General features: G+C 50.0%; 1 protein-coding gene across 1 annotated transcript in view; it reads left to right on the plus strand.

Annotated features, from left to right (window-relative positions):
* The window catches only part of cdh16 (cadherin 16, KSP-cadherin), a 112,606-nt gene that overhangs the window by 51,872 nt on the left and 42,726 nt on the right, over positions 1 to 18,008 (plus strand). The window contains exons 9-10 of the mRNA XM_085989538.1: positions 789 to 1,013; positions 2,915 to 2,991. Of these exons, the coding sequence (XP_085845664.1) occupies positions 789 to 1,013; positions 2,915 to 2,991 (302 nt within the window). The remainder of the gene's footprint in view (positions 1 to 788; positions 1,014 to 2,914; positions 2,992 to 18,008) is intronic.

Below are 18,008 nucleotides of genomic sequence, written 5' to 3' on the forward strand. Positions count from 1 at the left end.
CCATTTGTCCAATCTCACCGGTTATTTCTGGGTTTCTGTAACTCTGTGTGAGGAACCTTGGGTTATGTAGCTCAGCACAGCCTGGCACAGTATTTTGCTTTTGAACTGGTTCAGATCGTGCCTTGTCGGACCTATGCTCAAATTTTGAAAGTGGGATAATTACCAAGGAAGTGATGCTAAACCTTTATAAATCACTGGTTAGATGTCAGCTGGGGTGTTGTGTTCAATTCTGGGCATCGCACTTTAGAAAGGATGTCAAGACCTTGGAGAGGGTGCGGAGGAGATTTACTAGAATGGTGCCAGGGATGAGGGACTTCAGTTATATGGAGAGACTGGAGAAGCTGGGATTGTTCCCCTTAGAGCAGAGAAGGTTAGGGGGAGATTTAATAGAGGTGTTCAAAATCATGAAGGGTTTTGATGGAGTAAATAAGGAGAAACTGTTTCCAGTGTCAGGAGGGTCGGTAACCAGAGGACACAGATTTAAGGTAATTAGGAAAAGAACCAGAGGGGAGATGAGGAGAATGTTTTTTACGCAGCGAGTTGTTGTGATCTGGAATGCGCTGCCTGAAAGGGCGGTGGAAGCAGATTCAATAGTAACTTTCAAAAGGGAATTGGATAAATACTAAAAGGGGAAAATTTGCAGGGCTCTGGGGAAAGGGCGGGGGGGGGGGGGAGTGGGACTAATTGGAGAGCTCTTTCAAAGAGCAAGCACAGGTACGATGGGCTGAATGGCCTCCTTCTGTGCGGTATGATTCTATGATTCTGTGAATTACTCACCCTTTTTCCAGGTACACGTGTAGTTACCCTGACGGCAGCAGATCAGGACGACCCCTTGACTGAGAATGCGCATCTTTCCTTCCGAATCCGTAGCCAGGAGCCTGGGGGTCCCGGTGAGTCTCTGTTCACGGTCGATGCCGAGGGGACCATCACACTGGCCAGAGACATGACGGGCTACAGCTCGATGAAGTACCAGCTGGAGATTGAGGTAGCTGATCACGCAGGAGAGGAAGGAGGTAAGACAACACAGGGAGCGATCACACCTGCAGTGTTCCATAGAATTACCGAGAATTTACAGCACAGAAACAGGCCATTCGGCCCAACTGATCCGTGCCAGTGTTTACATTTCCACACGAGCCCCCACCCACCCTACTTCATCTAACCCAATCAACATATCCTCCCATTCCTTTGACCCTCATGTGATCATCTCGGCCTCCTCCTGAGGTCCCCACCATCACAGAAGCCAGTCTTCAGCCAATTCGATTCACTTCACGTGAGATCAAGAAATGGCTGAGCGCACTGGATACAGCAAAGGAATGGAAGGATATGTTGATGGGGTGAGATGACGTAGGGTGGGTGGAGGCTCGCGTGGAGCAGAAACACCGGCACAGATCAGTTGGGCCCCAACAACATCCCGACTGTAGCGCTGAACTAGCCGCGCCGCTAGCCAAGCTGTTCCAGTACGGCTACAACACTGGCATCTACCCGACAAAGTGGAAAATTGCCCAGGTGTGTCCTGTTCGCAAAAAGTAGAACATATCCAATCTGGCCATTTACCGCCCCATCAGTCTACTTTCAATCATCAGCAAAGTGATGGAAGGTGTCGTCTAGAGTGCTATTAAGCGGCACTTACTCACCAATAACCTGCTCACCGATGCTCAGTTTGGGTTCCGCCAGGATCACTTCCAGAGGTAAGGTGAGAGTGACTGTCCTTGGTATCAAGGCAGCACTTGACCGAGTCTGGCATCAAGGAGCCCTAGTAAAATTGAAGTCAATGGGAATCAGGGGGAATATTCTCCACTGGCTGGAGTCATATCTAGCACAAACAAAGATTGTTGTGGTGATGGAGCTCAATCATCACAGCCCCAGGATATCGCTGCAGGAGTTCCTCAGGGCAGTGTCCTAGGCCCAACCATCTTCAGCTGCTTCATCAATGACCTTCCCTCCATCAAAAGGTCAGAAATGGGGATGTTTACAGATGATTGTACTGTGTTCAGTGCCATTCACAGCTCCTCAGATAATGAAGCAGTCCCCGCTCACATGCAGCAAGACCTGGACAACATTCAGGCTTGGGCTGATAAGTGGCAGGTAACATTCGCGCCACGCAAGTGCCAGGCAATGACTATCTCCAACAAGCGAGAGACTAACCACCTCCCCTTGACATTCAACGGCATTACCATCGCCGAATCCCCTACCATCGACATCCTGGGGGTCGCCATTGACCAGAAACTTAACTGGACCAGCCACATAAATACTATGGCTACAAGAGCAGGTCAGAGGCTGGGTATTCTGCAGCGAGTGACTCACCTCCTAACTCCCAAAAGCCTTTCCACCATCTACAAGGCACAAGTCAGGAGTGTGATGGAATACTCTCCACTTGCCTGGATGAGTGCAGCTCCAACAACACTCAAGAAGCTCGACACCATCCAGGACAAAGCAGCTCGCTTGATTGGCACCCCATCCACCACCTTAAACATTCACTCCCTCCACCACCGGTGCACCGTGGCTGCAGTGTGTACCATCTACAAGATGCACTGCAGCAACTCGCCAAGGCTTCTTCGGCAGCACCTCCCAAACCCGCGACCTCTTCCACCTAGAAGGACAAGGGCAGCAGGCGCATGGGAACACCACCACCTCCAAGTTTCCCTCCAAGTCACACACCATCCTGACTTGGAACTATATCGGCCGATCCTTCATTGTCACTGGGTCAAAATCCTGGAACTCCCTCCCTAACAGCACTGTGGGAGCACCTTCACCACACGAACTGAGCCAAGCAGACACTTGAACTTAGTGATGTGGGAGCTTGTCTATTCACTGCCCGAGGGTGACTTGCAATAACACGCCGCTATATCGGGTGCTCACACAAGGGCCTGTTCTAGAATCTAACTTTGAGGATGTGTTCGATTTTATTTGACAGGATTGTCAAGTAGCTGCTGGGTCACTGTCGATGTGGATGAATTGAATGACAACCCTCCGTTGTTCCCACAGAGACAGGTACAGGAGCAGTGATCTGCCGCTTCGGTTTATTACAATATTTACATGTGTAAAGTCGTGGTGCTCAGGAATGAATCTGCCAATCTCAGACGACAGCTCACTGTACAACAGCACTTCTCAACTTTTCTGCTTCTGAGATCCCCCCCTCCCCCATATTATAAAAATTCCACCGACCACTGTAACACAACCTGACATGAATCAGTCATTCATGAAAGAAAGACTTATATACTGAGCAGCCTGCGGGTGGCGCTGTCCAGGGAGAGTATAAATACTCGGGCACGGGCCCAGCTTGCGCAGGACATTCTTAACAGGAACTAGTGAAGGACACAACTAGACCTCCATGTTGTAAAAGAGTTGATTAAAGCTTTGTTTAACGCTTAGACCAAGTGCCTAGTAGTTTTCTTACGTCACAACACAAGTATTTTTCTGTATATAATTAGTTATACAATTAAACATATCGTTAATTTTGTTTTACTTACTTAATTATCATGAGGTTGGAACTGTCACTGAGGTTGGTCGAGTTATACGGCCATTAGTAAGCTATTAGCGAGGTTGGTTAAGGGTCTCTGAAGCTGGTAGAGTGCTGGTCAGACCGATGGTGTTGATGCTGGGCCGCACCAGCTCTTGCTGCGCCTCTTGTCCATCGCTAACGAGCCGAAGAGAGCGCGCCCACTGAGACTGAACACCGTCTCCATGACAGCACGGCAGACCGATGACCATCTGGGGCCCAGTGGTGGTTTCTGGTTCCCCACGTCCTGTGCGGGACCAGGGCCGGGGCCGGAGCCGGGGTCTGAAGTGATACTGTGGTGGAGTTGTTCAGTGACTCTGGGGTGGAAAGTAAAACTCGCTGCCCTGGATACAGTAACCTTTGGGGATTGGCATTCAATAGACTTTAAATTGTCTGCGTCGTGGAGACAGGGAGCCACCTGAAACCTTCTCGCGGAGCCCGAGGGGGCCACGGACCCCCAGTTGAGAATGCCGGATCTACACTCTCTCCTCAAACACTCCCAGGGCAGGTACAGCATGGGTTAGATACAGAGTAAAGCTCCCTCTACACTGTCCCATCAAACACTCCTAGGGCAGGTACAGCACGGGTTAGATACAGAGTAAAGCTCCCTCTACACTGTCCCATCAAACACTCACAGGGCAGGTACAGCATGGGGTTAGATGCAGAGTAAAGCTCCCTCTACACTGTCCCATCAAACACTCACAGGGCAGGTACAGCATGGGGTTAGATGCAGAGTAAAGCTCCCTCTACACTGTCCCATCAAACACTCCCAGGGCAGGTACAGCACGGGTTAGATACAGAGTAAAGCTCCCTCTACACTGTCCCATCAAACACTCCCAGGGCAGGTACAGCACGGGTTAGATACACAGTAAAGCTCCCTCTACACTGTCCCATCAAACACTCCCAGGGCAGGTACAGCACGGGTTAGATACACAGTAAAGCTCCCTGTACACTGTTCCATCAAACACTCCCAGGGCAGGTACAGCACGGGTTAGATACAGAGTAAAGCTCCCTCTACACTGTCCCATCAAACACTCCCAGGGCAGGTACAGCACGGGTTAGATACAGAGTAAAGCTCCCTCTACACTGTCCCATCAAACACTCCCAGGGCAGGTACAGCACGGGGTTAGATACAGAGTAAAGCTCCCTCTACACTGTCCCATCAAACACTCCCAGGGCAGGTACAGCACGGGGTTAGATACAGAGTAAAGCTCCCTCTACACTGTCCCATCAAACACTCCCAGGGCAGGTACAGCACGGGTTAGATACAGAGTAAAGCTCCCTCTACACTGTCCCATCAAACACTCCCAGGGCAGGGACAGCACGGGTTAGATACACAGTAAATCTCCCTCTACACTGTCCCATTAAAGACTCCCAGGGCAGGTACAGCACGGGTTAGATACAGAGTAAAGCTCCCTCTACACTGTCCCATCAAACACTCCCAGGGCAGGGACAGCACGGGTTAGATACAGAGTAAAGCTCCCTCTACACTGTCCCATCAAACACTCCCAGGGCAGATACAGCACGGGTTAGATACAGAGTAAAGCTCCCTCTACACTGTCCCATCAAACACTCCCAGGGCAGGTACAGCACGGGGTTAGATACACAGTAAAGCTCCCTCTACACTGTCCCATCAAACACTCCCAGGGCAGGGACAGCACGGGTTAGATACAGAGTAAAGCTCCCTCTACACTGTCCCATCAAACACTCCCAGGGCAGGGACAGCACGGGTTAGATACACAGTAATGCTCCCTCTACACTGTCCCATCAAACACTCCCAGGGCAGGTACAGCACGGGTTAGATACACAGTAAAGCTCCCTCTACACTGTCCCATCAAACACTCCCAGGGCAGGTACAGCACGGGTTAGATACAGAGTAAAGCTCCCTCGACACTGTCCCATCAAACACTCCCAGGACAGGTACAGCACGGGTTAGATACAGAGTAAAGCTCCCTCTACACTGTCCCATCAAACACTCCCAGGGCAGGTACCGCACGGGTTAGATACACAGTAAAGCTCCCTCTACACTGTCCCATCAAACACTCCCAGGGCAGGTACAGCACGGGTTAGATACAGAGTAAAGCTCCCTCGACACTGTCCCATCAAACACTCCCAGGGCAGGTACAGCACGGGTTAGATACACAGTAAAGCTCCCTGTACACTGTCCCATCAAACACTCCCAGGGCAGGTACAGCACGGGTTAGATACACAGTAAAGCTCCCTCTACACTGTCCCATCAAACACTCCCAGGACAGGTACAGGACGGGTTAGATACAGAGTAAAGCTCCCTCTACACTGTCCCATCAAACACTCCCAGGACAGGTACAGCACGGGTTAGATACACAGTAAAGCTCCCTGTACACTGTCCCATCAAACACTCCCAGGGCAGGTACAGCACGGGTTAGATACACAGTAAAGCTCCCTCTACACTGTCCCATCAAACACTCCCAGGGCAGGTACAGCACGGGTTAGATACAGAGTAAAGCTCCCTCTACACTGTCCCATCAAACACTCCCAGGGCAGGTACAGCACGGGTTAGATACAGAGTAAAGCTCCCTCTACACTGTCCCATCAAACACTCCCAGGGCAGGTACAGCACGGGTTAGATACAGAGTAAAGCTCCCTCTACACTGTCCCATCAAACACTCCCAGGACAGGTACAGCACGGGTTAGATACAGAGTAAAGCTCCCTCTACACTGTCCCATCAAACACTCCCAGGGCAGGTACAGCACGGGGTTAGATACAGAGTAAAGCTCCCGCTACACTGTCCCATCAAACACTCCCAGGGCAGGTACAGGACGGGTTAGATACACAGTAAAGCTCCCTCTACACTGTCCCATCAAACACTCCCAGGGCAGGTACAGCACGGGTTAGATACAGAGTAAAGCTCCCTCTACACTGTCCCATCAAACACTCCCAGGGCAGGTACAGCACGGGTTAGATACACAGTAAAGCTCCCTCTACACTGTCCCATCAAACACTCCCAGGGCAGGGACAGCACGGGTTAGATACACAGTAAAGCTCCCTCTACACTGTCCCATCAAACACTCCCAGGGCAGGTACAGCACGGGTTAGATACAGAGTAAAGCTCCCTCTACACTGTCCCATCAAACACTCCCAGGGCAGGTACAGCACGGGTTAGATACACAGTAAAGCTCCCTCTACACTGTCCCATCAAACACTCCCAGGGCAGGTACAGCACGGGTTAGATACACAGTAAAGCTCCCTCTACACTGTCCCATCAAACACTCCCAGGGCAGGGACAGCACGGGTTAGATACACAGTAAAGCTCCCTCTACACTGTCCCATCAAACACTCCCAGGGCAGGTACAGCACGGGTTAGATACAGAGTAAAGCTCCCTCTACACTGTCCCATCAAACACTCCCAGGGCAGGGACAGCATGGGGTAGATACACAGTAAAGCTCTCTCTACACTGTCCCATCAAACACTCCCAGGGCAGGTACAGCACGGGGTTAGATACAGAGTAAAGCTCCCTCTACACTGTCCCAGCAAACACTCCCAGGGCAGGTACAGCACGGGTTAGATACAGAGTAAAGCTCCCGCTACACTGTCCCATCAAACACTCCCAGGACAGGTACACCACGGGTTAGATACAGAGTAAAGCTCCCTCTACACTGTCCCATCAAACACTCCCAGGGCAGGGACAGCATGGGGTAGATACACAGTAAAGCTCCCTCTACACTGTCCCATCAAACACTCCCAGGGCAGGTACAGCACGGGTTAGATACAGAGTAAAGCTCCCTCTACACTGTCCCATCAAACACTCCCAGGGCAGGTACAGCACGGGGTTAGATACAGAGTAAAGCTCCCTCTACACTGTCCCAGCAAACACTCCCAGGGCAGGTACACCACGGGTTAGATACAGAGTAAAGCTCCCTCTACACTGTCCCAGCAAACACTCCCAGGGCAGGTACAGCACGGGTTAGATACACAGTAAAGCTCCCTCCACACTGTCCCATCAAACACTCCCAGGGCAGGTACAGCATGGACTGATACAGAGTAAAGCTCCCTCTACACTGTCCCAGCAAACACTCCCAGGGCAGGTACAGCACGGGTTAGATACAGAGTAAAGTTCCCTCCACACTGTCCCATCAAACACTCCCAGGGCAGGTACAGCATGGACTGATACAGAGTAAAGCTCCCTCTACACTGTCCCATCAAACACTCCCAGGACAGGTACAGCACGGGTTAGATACACAGTAAAGCTCCCTGTACACTGTCCCATCAAACACTCCCAGGGCAGGTACAGCACGGGTTAGATACAGAGTAAAGCTCCCTCTACACTGTCCCATCAAACACTCCCAGGGCAGGTACAGCACGGGTTAGATACAGAGTAAAGCTCCCTCTACACTGTCCCATCAAACACTCCCAGGGCAGGTACAGCACGGGTTAGATACAGAGTAAAGCTACCTCTACACTGTCCCATCAATCACTCCCAGGGCAGGTACAGCACGGGTTAGATACAGAGTAAAGCTCCCTCTACACTGTCCCATCAAACACTCCCAGGGCAGGTACAGCACGGGTTAGATACAGAGTAAAGCTCCCTCTACACTGTCCCATCAAACACTCCCAGGGCAGGTACAGCACGGGTTAGATACAGAGTAAAGCTACCTCTACACTGTCCCATCAAACACTCCCAGGGCAGGTACAGCACGGGTTAGATACAGAGTAAAGCTCCCTCTACACTGTCCCATCAAACACTCCCAGGGCAGGTACAGCACGGGTTAGATACAGAGTAAAGCTCCCTCTACACTGTCCCATCAAACACTCCCAGGGCAGGTACAGCACAGGTTAGATACAGAGTAAAGCTCGCTCTACACTGTCCCATCAAACACTCCCAGGGCAGGTACAGCACGGGTTAGATACAGAGTAAAGCTCGCTCTACACTGTCCCATCAAACACTCCCAGGGCAGGTACAGCACGGGTTAGATACAGAGTAAAGCTCCCTCTACACTGTCCCATCAAACACTCCCAGGGCAGGTACAGCACAGGTTAGATACAGAGTAAAGCTCCCTCTACACTGTCCCATCAAACACTCCCAGGGCAGGTACAGCACGGGTTAGATACAGAGTAAAGCTCGCTCTACACTGTCCCATCAAACACTCCCAGGGCAGGTACAGCACGGGTTAGATACAGAGTAAAGCTCCCTCTACACTGTCCCATCAAACACTCCCAGGGCAGGTACAGCACGGGTTAGATACACAGTAAAGCTCCCTCTACACTGTCCCATCAAACACTCCCAGGGCAGGTACAGCACGGGTTAGATACAGAGTAAAGCTCGCTCTACACTGTCCCATCAAACACTCCCAGGGCAGGTACAGCACGGGTTAGATACACAGTAAAGCTCCCTCTACACTGTCCCATCAAACACTCCCAGGGCAGGTACAGCACGGGTTAGATACAGAGTAAAGCTCCCTCTACACTGTCCCATCAAACACTCCCAGGGCAGGTACAGCACGGGTTAGATACACAGTAAAGCTCCCTCTACACTGTCCCATCAATATCTCCCAGGGCAGGTACAGCACGGGTTAGATACAGAGTAAAGCTCCCTCTACACTGTCCCATCAAACACTCCCAGGGCAGGTACAGCACGGGTTAGATACAGAGTAAAGCTCCCTCTACACTGTCCCATCGAACACTCCCAGGGCAGGTACAGCACGGGTTAGACACAGAGTAAAGCTCCCTCTACACTGTCCCATCAAACAATCCCAGGGCAGGTACAGCACGGGTTAGATACAGAGTAAAGCTCCCTCTACACTGTCCAATCAAACACTCCCAGGGCAGGTACAGCACGGGTTAGATACAGAGTAAAGCTCCCTCTACACTGTCCCATCAAACACTCCCAGGACAGGGACAGCACGGGTTAGATACACAGTAACGCTCCCTCTACACTGTCCCATCAAACACTCCCAGGGCAGGTACAGCACGGGTTAGATACACAGTAACGCTCCCTCTACACTGTCCCATCAAACACTCCCAGGACAGGTACAGCACGGGTTAGATACAGAGTAAAGCTCCCTCTACACTGTCCCATCAAACACTCCCAGGGCAGGTACAGCACGGGTTAGATACAGAGTAAAGCTCCCTCTACACTGTCCCATCGAACACTCCCAGGGCAGGTACAGCACGGGTTAGACACAGAGTAAAGCTCCCTCTACACTGTCCCATCAAACACTCCCAGGGCAGGTACAGCACGGGGTTAGATACAGAGTAACGCTCCCTCTACACTGTCCCATCAAACACTCCCAGGGCAGGTACAGCACGGGGTTAGATACAGAGTAAAGCTCCCTCTACACTGTCCCATCAAACACTCCCAGGGCAGGTACAGCACGGGGTTAGATACAGAGTAACGCTCCCTCTACACTGTCCCATCAAACACTCCCAGGGCAGGTACAGCACGGGGTTAGATACAGAGTAAAGCTCCCTCTACACTGTCCCATCAAACACTCCCAGGGCAGGTACAGCACGGGGTTAGATACAGAGTAACGCTCCCTCTACACTGTCCCATCAAACACTCCCAGGGCAGGTACAGCATGGGTTAGATACACAGTAAAGCTCCCTCTACACTGTCCCATCACACACTCCCAGGGCAGGTACAGCATGGGTTAGATACACAGTAAAGCTCCCTCTACACTGTCCCATCAAACACTCCCAGGACAGGTACAGCACGGGTTAGATACAGAGTAAAGCTCCCTCTACACTGTCAAACACCTACCGAGCATCTAACCTGTGTGGAATGTACGCACTGGCCTAAGTTTCAGGCCTGTGATATCTTAGCTGTTGAGTCTGTATGTTCCAGTTAGGTTTAGGATCAATCACTGGACACAGACAACAAGAATAACTTTTAACAGGTCTTTACTATTCGAAGGTCAGGGCTGAACTGCCCAGCAAATCCTTGCACAACACTTATATACCGGTGTGGTCACCACCGGTATTACAGTATTACAGTATACAGCAGCCAAGAGAAAGTAGTACATCTCTTAAGGTATTTCTCTTAAGGTGGAACAGGTTACATACACCACAATCCTCCCTTTTTAGCTTAACAGTTATATCCCCATTTAACATAACATAATAACATATAGATTATATATATATACAACTTCATGCAAAACAGTTCAAAGATTCAGTCTCTGAGGAGGCCTCTTGATTCGAGTTGGATAACGCCTTTCAGGGGTCTCTGATTCTCGTTGCTGGGGTGACTCATCTAGTTGGTCTCTTATGGATTGGACATCATCCTCAGGTACATTCACTTCTGAGGTAGATGCTTCAGGTTCACTAACTTCTTTCACGGTTGTCTCTGCCGTAACCATGGGTTCGACCCTTCTTCTCGATTCTACCAGTTGGTCAGCATGACGCCGTATTACATTTTCACCAATATCTACCGTGTACATCAGGGGTCCTTGTCTGGCCCGAATTGTTCCAGATTGCCATTTCTCGTTTTTATAGTCCCGGGCTAACACTGGTTGTCCTATTTCGAAACTCCGAGTGGTCTTGTTATTTATATGCTGGAACTGTTTGTTTTCAACTTCCCTCCGCACATTTGGTTTTAACAAGTCCAACCTGGACCGCAACCTCCTGTTGTAGAACATCATGGCAGGACTTTGGTTTGTCACTGCATGAGTGGCGTTTCGATATGCCAGTAGGAATTTGTCCACCTTGTGTTGTAGTGGAATCTGATCTTCGCTCATGGCCTTTATTGCTTTTTTAAACGTTTGTACAAATCTCTCGGCCAACCTGTTTGTAGCCGGATGATATGGGGCAGAGGTATAATGTTTCACCCCATTTTTCTTCATGAATCCCTGGAATTCTTCTGACACGAACTGCGGTCCGTTGTCTGAACATATTTGTTCTGGCAATCCATTTCTCGCAAATATCGTTCTTAACACCGCGATCGTCTTTTCCGAGGTAGTGGTAGTCATCTTAATCACTTCTGGCCATTTAGAATGTGCGTCCACCGCAATTAAAAACATGGAGTCCGTGAAAGGACCAGCAAAGTCAATATGTACATGTTGCCATGGGGTTGAAAGCCATTCCCATGGATGCAGCGGTGCAATCGGAGGTGCATTTTGCACTTTTTGGCACCCTGAGCAGCTTTTCGTCAGCTCCTCTATCTGTTGGTCGATACCTGGCCACCACACATAAGCCCTAGCAAGGCTTTTCATCTTGACTCCCCCCAGATGACCTTCATGCAGTCCCTTTAGAACTCTCTCTCTTAACTTAGGAGGAATAATCACCCTTGTTCCATACATCAATGTTCCTTGACAGACGGACAGCTGTTCTCGTCTTGCTGAGAATGCCGGTAACAGTGGATCACCATGTGCTGGCCATCCCTTTACTGTCACTTCGTAGACCCTGGACAGTGTTGGGTCATTCCTGGTTTCTCTTTCAATACTTGCATTGGTGACTGGTAAACATTCGATGATGGTCGAGTGAAATAACTCAACAGGGTCAACCGTCGGTGCCTCCTCCTCTGTCGGTAGTGGCAGGCGCGACAGCCCATCAGCATTACCATGCTGCTTTGTACCTTTGAATTCTATCTGATATTGATGTGCCCCTAGGAAAAGGGACCATCTCTGGAGTCTCTGAGCTGTCATCACCGAAACACCCTTCTTAGGGTTAAAAATGGATACCAACGGCTGGTGGTCTGTCAGAAGCGTAAACTTTTGGCCCTGCAGGTAATGATTAAACTTCTTTACTCCCCACACAAGGCTGAGAGCCTTCCTATCTATCTGAGCATAATTGCGCTCAGCGGAGGTCAATGATCTGGATGTGAACGCAACTGGCCTCTCCTGGCCATTTGGCAACTTGTGTGAGAGTACTGCCCCAATACCATATGGAGAAGCATCACAAGCCAACCGAATAGGCAGCGTTGGGTTGAAGTGAGCCAACACTTCCTCTGAGGTGATCAATGCCTTGCTTTCGCGAAAGGCCCTCTTACAGTCCTCGCTCCACTTCCATGGTACTCCCTTCTGCAAAAGAGCGTTCAGCGGGTGCAGCACCGTGGATAAATTTGGCAGAAACTTATGGTAATAGTTAATCAACCCTAGAAACTACCTCAATTGGGATACATTATCTGGAGCGGGAGCCTTCACAACAGCTTCGATCTTGTCAGGAGACTTATGAAGCCCCTCCTGGTCAATGACATGACCACAGTACGAGATCCTCTTCTGAAAGAATTCACATTTCTGGCGATTAACTCGAAGACCATATTCTTTCAATCTGGTGAGCACCAGTTCCAAGTTTGCAAGGTGTTCCTCGTCATCATCTCCTGTAATCAGAATATCGTCCAGGTAACATTGTGTACCTGGAATTCCCTGTAATACCTGCTCCATGGCCCTCTGCCAAATTGCTGGAGCCGATGCCACTCCAAAAACCAGTCTATTATACCGGTACAAGCCTCTATGCGTGTTGATCGTGAGATACTTGCGTGACTCTTCCTCAACTTCCATCTGTAAGTACGCCTGCGCCAGGTCTATCTTGGTGAAGTGTTTCCCGCCAGACAATGAAGCGAAGATATACTCAATCCGTGGAAGCGGATACTGCACCGTGTGAAGCACCGGATTAACAGTGATCTTGAAATCACCGCAGATGCGAACATTCCCCGGTTCCCCCGGCTTGTTGCTCGATGAACGCTTCATGACTGGGACAATGGGCGTGGCCCACTCACTCCAGTCTACCTTAGACAGTACTCCTGAACGTTCTAGCCCTTCCAGCTCAGCTTCCAATACAATACAATACAATACAAATCGCTTTATTGGCATGATAAGGTACATCTTATGTTGCCAAAGCATCAAAATACATTTATGGTTGAACACATAAACGCGGTTCCATTCATACAGTGTATAAACAGGTATATCCCTGAGTTTATAAATATATTTTCGCCTTGTTTATATATACTCTTGTCTTAGTTTACTGGTTGTCCCTCTGTTCATGGCAAGCTGTAACATAGTGTGCCGCCAGTGTTACACAGCTTCTCTCCTCCCCCAGTAGGAATGGGAGTTTTTGGTTGTCAGTCAGATTTCTGAATTCAGGGCATATTTGTGAGAATTTTTGGTAGAAATTCTCTCTGATGCCCTGATATTTTCCACAGGCTGTGAGGAAGTGCATCTCTGTCTCAACTACTCCCTGACTGCAGTGAGAGCATATCCTGTCTTCTCTTGGCAGCCTGGTCTGCCTGTGTCTGCCTTTTTCGATCGCTAGGCTATGTTCGCTAAGTCTGTACCTTGTCAAGGTTCTTCTCAGTTTGTTATCCTTTACCATGGTCAGGTAATCAGCTATGTTGTATTGTCTGTTTAGGGCCAAGTAGCAATTGAGTTTGCTTTGGGTTTTTGTTGTTTCTGCCCAATATGACAGATATTTTTCCTTTTTTTCCACAGCAGGTCGTATTGCATAAGGTACTGGTCTGGCTTTGAAAAATTTCGGGTTTGCATGTTCTTCAATCTTGATGTTTGCCGTAATTCCTCTCAGTGTTCCCAGTCCTTGTTGGAACACCTCTTTAGCATCGTCCAATATTCTGGACAATCGTTTAGGTTTGACATCTTTTGTACCGGAATCTACCGTTAGTGCTTTTAAGGAATGCCAGTCCATATTTATTTTCCTAATCCACTCCCGTCCCAGTAGTGGTGGACCTCCCTCAGGTAGCACATATAAGTCCATTCCTCGGCTTTCTTTGCCCTTGTGGACCACCTTTACCTCTATCTTCCCGATGGGGTATACTCTTTGCCCCGTGTACGTTTTCAATACAATCTCCGTATCCCGTAGGGGAATATGTGGGAATAACCTTTTGTAATCTTTCTTATTCATGACCGTCAATGCCGATCCAGTGTCCAATTCCATCTTCACTTGGACTCCTGCTATCTGAAGTGTGACCCAAATTGTTTGGAGGTCTGCTTCCTTACCAACATTGTGTACTCTTAGACTACCCAGTTCATTGCTGCTGGCGTCTGAATCTGACTTCTGTTCGTTCGAACTGTTCTCTGTCACCTTGTGTCCCTTTTTGTACTTTTCCTGCGGTGACTTTCTGTTGCTGGTCTTCTTTCCTGACCGGCATACTTTAGCTATGTGACCAAGCCTGCCACATTTTCTGCATTCCTGATTTTTGAACCAGCACTGGTTCTGATCGTGTGTTGTCTTTCCACAACGATAACATTTTACTGTACTCAAGACCATTTGATTGGTACAGAGTTCCGGTGACCGTAGCTGCATTTCCGCAGTGCCTCTTGCTGCGGCTTCTTGCGATGCTGCAATAGTGACAGCTTTATCAAGCGTAAGATCATTCTCTTCAAGCAGTCGCTTTTGTGTTCCTTCTTTTAACAATCCACACACAAATTTATCTCCCAGCGCATCTGCTAGCCCTGTCCCAAACTGACAGTACTTCGATAGCTTGTGTAGTTCAATTAAAAATTCAGCGTTGCTTTCGTCTTTCAACTGCGTTCTTCTGTAAAATTTAAATCGTTCCGCTATCATCAGCGGCGTGGGGTTTAAATGATTTTTCAGGACAGTAACAATATTCGCGAAGGTCTGATCTGCCGGTTTAATTGGTGATAGAAGGTGCTTCAATAGCCCGTATGTCTTCGCCCCCATTGAGCTTAATAGGGTTAATGCTTTCTCATCATCTGGTACCTTATTTGCTTTACAATAAACTTCCATGCGTTCTACATACGTGGTCCAATCTTCGATATCGCTATCAAAGGTATTAATGTTCCCATGTTTAGGCATCCTTGCAAGTTTTTAAATTTTTCTTTTTCTCAAAATGGCGGCTTCCCGCGCTTGTCTTCTACCCCCACCTACTAAAATGGCGGCTTCCCGCGCTTGGCGGTCTTTCCCACGCTCGTCTTCTTCCCCCGCCGACTACAATGGTGGATTCCCGCGTTTGCCTTCTTCCCCCGCTGGCTGCAATGGCGATTGCCTTGCTGCTGCCGTTCTTGCCTCCCCAGCGGTTCTCACTCCCCGACGCTGCTTTGCCTTGCAGCCCCGCTTGCAGCCCGGTCCTTTACACCATCTGCGTTTGAATTCTCCGCGGCTCTCGTGCCTTAAGCTTCTCAACTCCCCGACGCTGTTTTGCCTCGCAGCCCCGCTCGCAGCCCGGTCCTGTACACCGGCTGCGTTTGAGTTCTCCGCGGCTCTCGAGCCTTAAGCTACTCCAGTCGCTGCGCCTCTCGGCCTCGATTGCAGCCCGGCCCTTTCTACCGGCCGTGGTCGAGCTCTCCGCCCTTATTCCTCCGTTTTCCCTCCCCTACTCCACAGTCAACGCGGCCGACTTTCTGCTCATGTCGCTGATCGGCTTACCCACCACCGTGGTAGAAGGGATGAACACTACCTGTCGCTGATGGAGGGCTTCGTGGTCAGAATTCATTTTCTTTTTAACCCGGGTTCTCGATGCCTCCCGTGTGATGGTGCTCAGCAGGATGATGAGGGCGGATGCCTCTTCTCGACGCCTGTTTTGAGGACGAAGCTGCCTTGGATGTAAATTTGCTGCAGGGTAAGATCGGACTCGTCGCCACTGTTGAGTCTGTATGTTCCAGTTAGGTTTAGGATCAATCACTGGACACAGACAACAAGAATAACCTTTAACAGGTCTTTACTATTCGAAGGTCAGGGCTGAACTGCCCAGCAAATCCTTGCACAACACTTATATACCGGTGTGGTCACCACCGGTATTACAGTATACAGCAGCCAAGAGAAAGTAGTACATCTCTTAAGGTAGTTCTCTTAAGGTGGAACAGGTTACATACACCACATTAGCCCTGGTCTAAAACAGGCGGGATGAGGGTGCGGTGTGGTTGACAGCAGCTGACGGTCGTGCGGCCCCCCGCACCCAACCCCCCAACCCCAGCTTACAGGTAAGATTGGGGGAGTGTGATTCGGGTGTGTCTCGCGGGAGGGATTGTGGTGAGTCCGGGACAGGTGAAGTCTCCGAATATTCTCTTGAGGAACACTCCTGCTCCTCCTGGCCCCACAAAGGGAAGCTTCTCACTTACCTGGATGTCCTAGGGGATACTCATGGCAGTTTGCCCGCTCAGGACCCCGGCTAAAATGCCATTGACGTCCTTAAACCCCGACTGGTGTTGATGAACGAGGCTCCTGCTTGTGTCCAGGGATGGGAGGGGCCTTCTCCAACCTTAAACCCCGTAGCATTCGAATCAGTGGGAACATATTCGGAAACGGAGCCCTTCACACCCAATCCGTTCATTTTTATTATCCATTCACGGGATGTGGGCGTCGCTGGCAAGGCCAGCATTTATTGCCCGTCCCTAATTGCCCTCTAGAAGGTGGTGATGTGCTGCCTTCTTGAACCGCAGAGGGCAGTTTAGGGTCAACCACATTGCTGTGGGTCTGGAGTCACATATAGGCCAGACCGGGTAAAGACCGCAGATTTCCTTCCCTAAAGGACATTAGTGAACCAGATGGGTTTAAACAACATTCCGGTCGTTTCATGGTCACTATTACTGACACGAGCTTTTTATTCCAGATTTTATTTAATTGAATTTGGTGGGATTCTGAACTCAATCTCCGGATCACTAGTCCAGGCCTCTGGATTACTGGCCCAGTAACATAACCTCTACGCTAACGTCCCGGGTAGTTACAGTAGCAGCCCAGATTGGAGAGACAGAAAGACTCGCATTTTCTCCAGCGCCTTTCACCACCTCAGGACGTCCAAAAGTGCTTTACAGCCAATGAAGTAGTTTTTGAAGTGGAGTTACTGTTGCAATGTAGGAAACATGGCAGCCAATTTGCGCACAGCAAGCTCCCACAAACAGCAATGTGATAATGACCAGATCATCTGTTTTAGTGATGTTGGTTGAGGGGTAAATATTGGCCCCAGGATACCAGGGAGAGCTCCCTTGCGTTACTTCGCATAGTGGCTGCGGGATCTTTTACATCCACCTGAGGGGGCAGACGGGGCCCCAGTTTAACGTCTCATCCAAAAAATGGCTCTTCCGACAGTGCAGCGCTCCCTCAGTACTGCCCCTCCGACAGTGCAGCGCTCCCTCAGTACTGCCCCTCCGACAGTGTGGCGCTCCCTCAGTACTGCCCTTCTGACAGTGCAGCGCTCCCTCTGTACTGCCCCTCCGACAGTGCAGCGCCCCCTCAGTACTGCCCCTCAGACAGTGCAGCGCTCCCTCAGTACTGACCCTCCGACAGTGCAGTGCTCCCTCAGTACTGCCCCTCCGACAGTGCAGCCCTCCCTCAGTACTGTGTTGGGAGTGTCAGCCTAGAATTTTGTGCTCAAGTCTCTAGAGCGGGATTTGAACCCACGACCTTCTGGCTCCAAGGCAAGGGTGCTGCCCACTGAGCCACGGCTGATTAGGGGGGCAGGGGAGGGTGATGGGAATGATTCCAGGATTGAAAGCTTTAGGGGGAAAAATTCAGTATCGCCCTGATTGGGGCGCAATTATCGGCCATGCGCAAAGTTTAGCACCTAGTGCTAATTATCACCTCCGCCGGCAAACTTGGCTTTTATCGCCCCTGGAGGTGATTGGAGT

The sequence above is a fragment of the Somniosus microcephalus genome, chromosome 6 (genome assembly GCF_052327205.1).
Source record: "Somniosus microcephalus isolate GS21.2 chromosome 6, FLI_Smic_1.0, whole genome shotgun sequence".
NCBI classification, from domain to species: domain Eukaryota; kingdom Metazoa; phylum Chordata; class Chondrichthyes; order Squaliformes; family Somniosidae; genus Somniosus; species Somniosus microcephalus.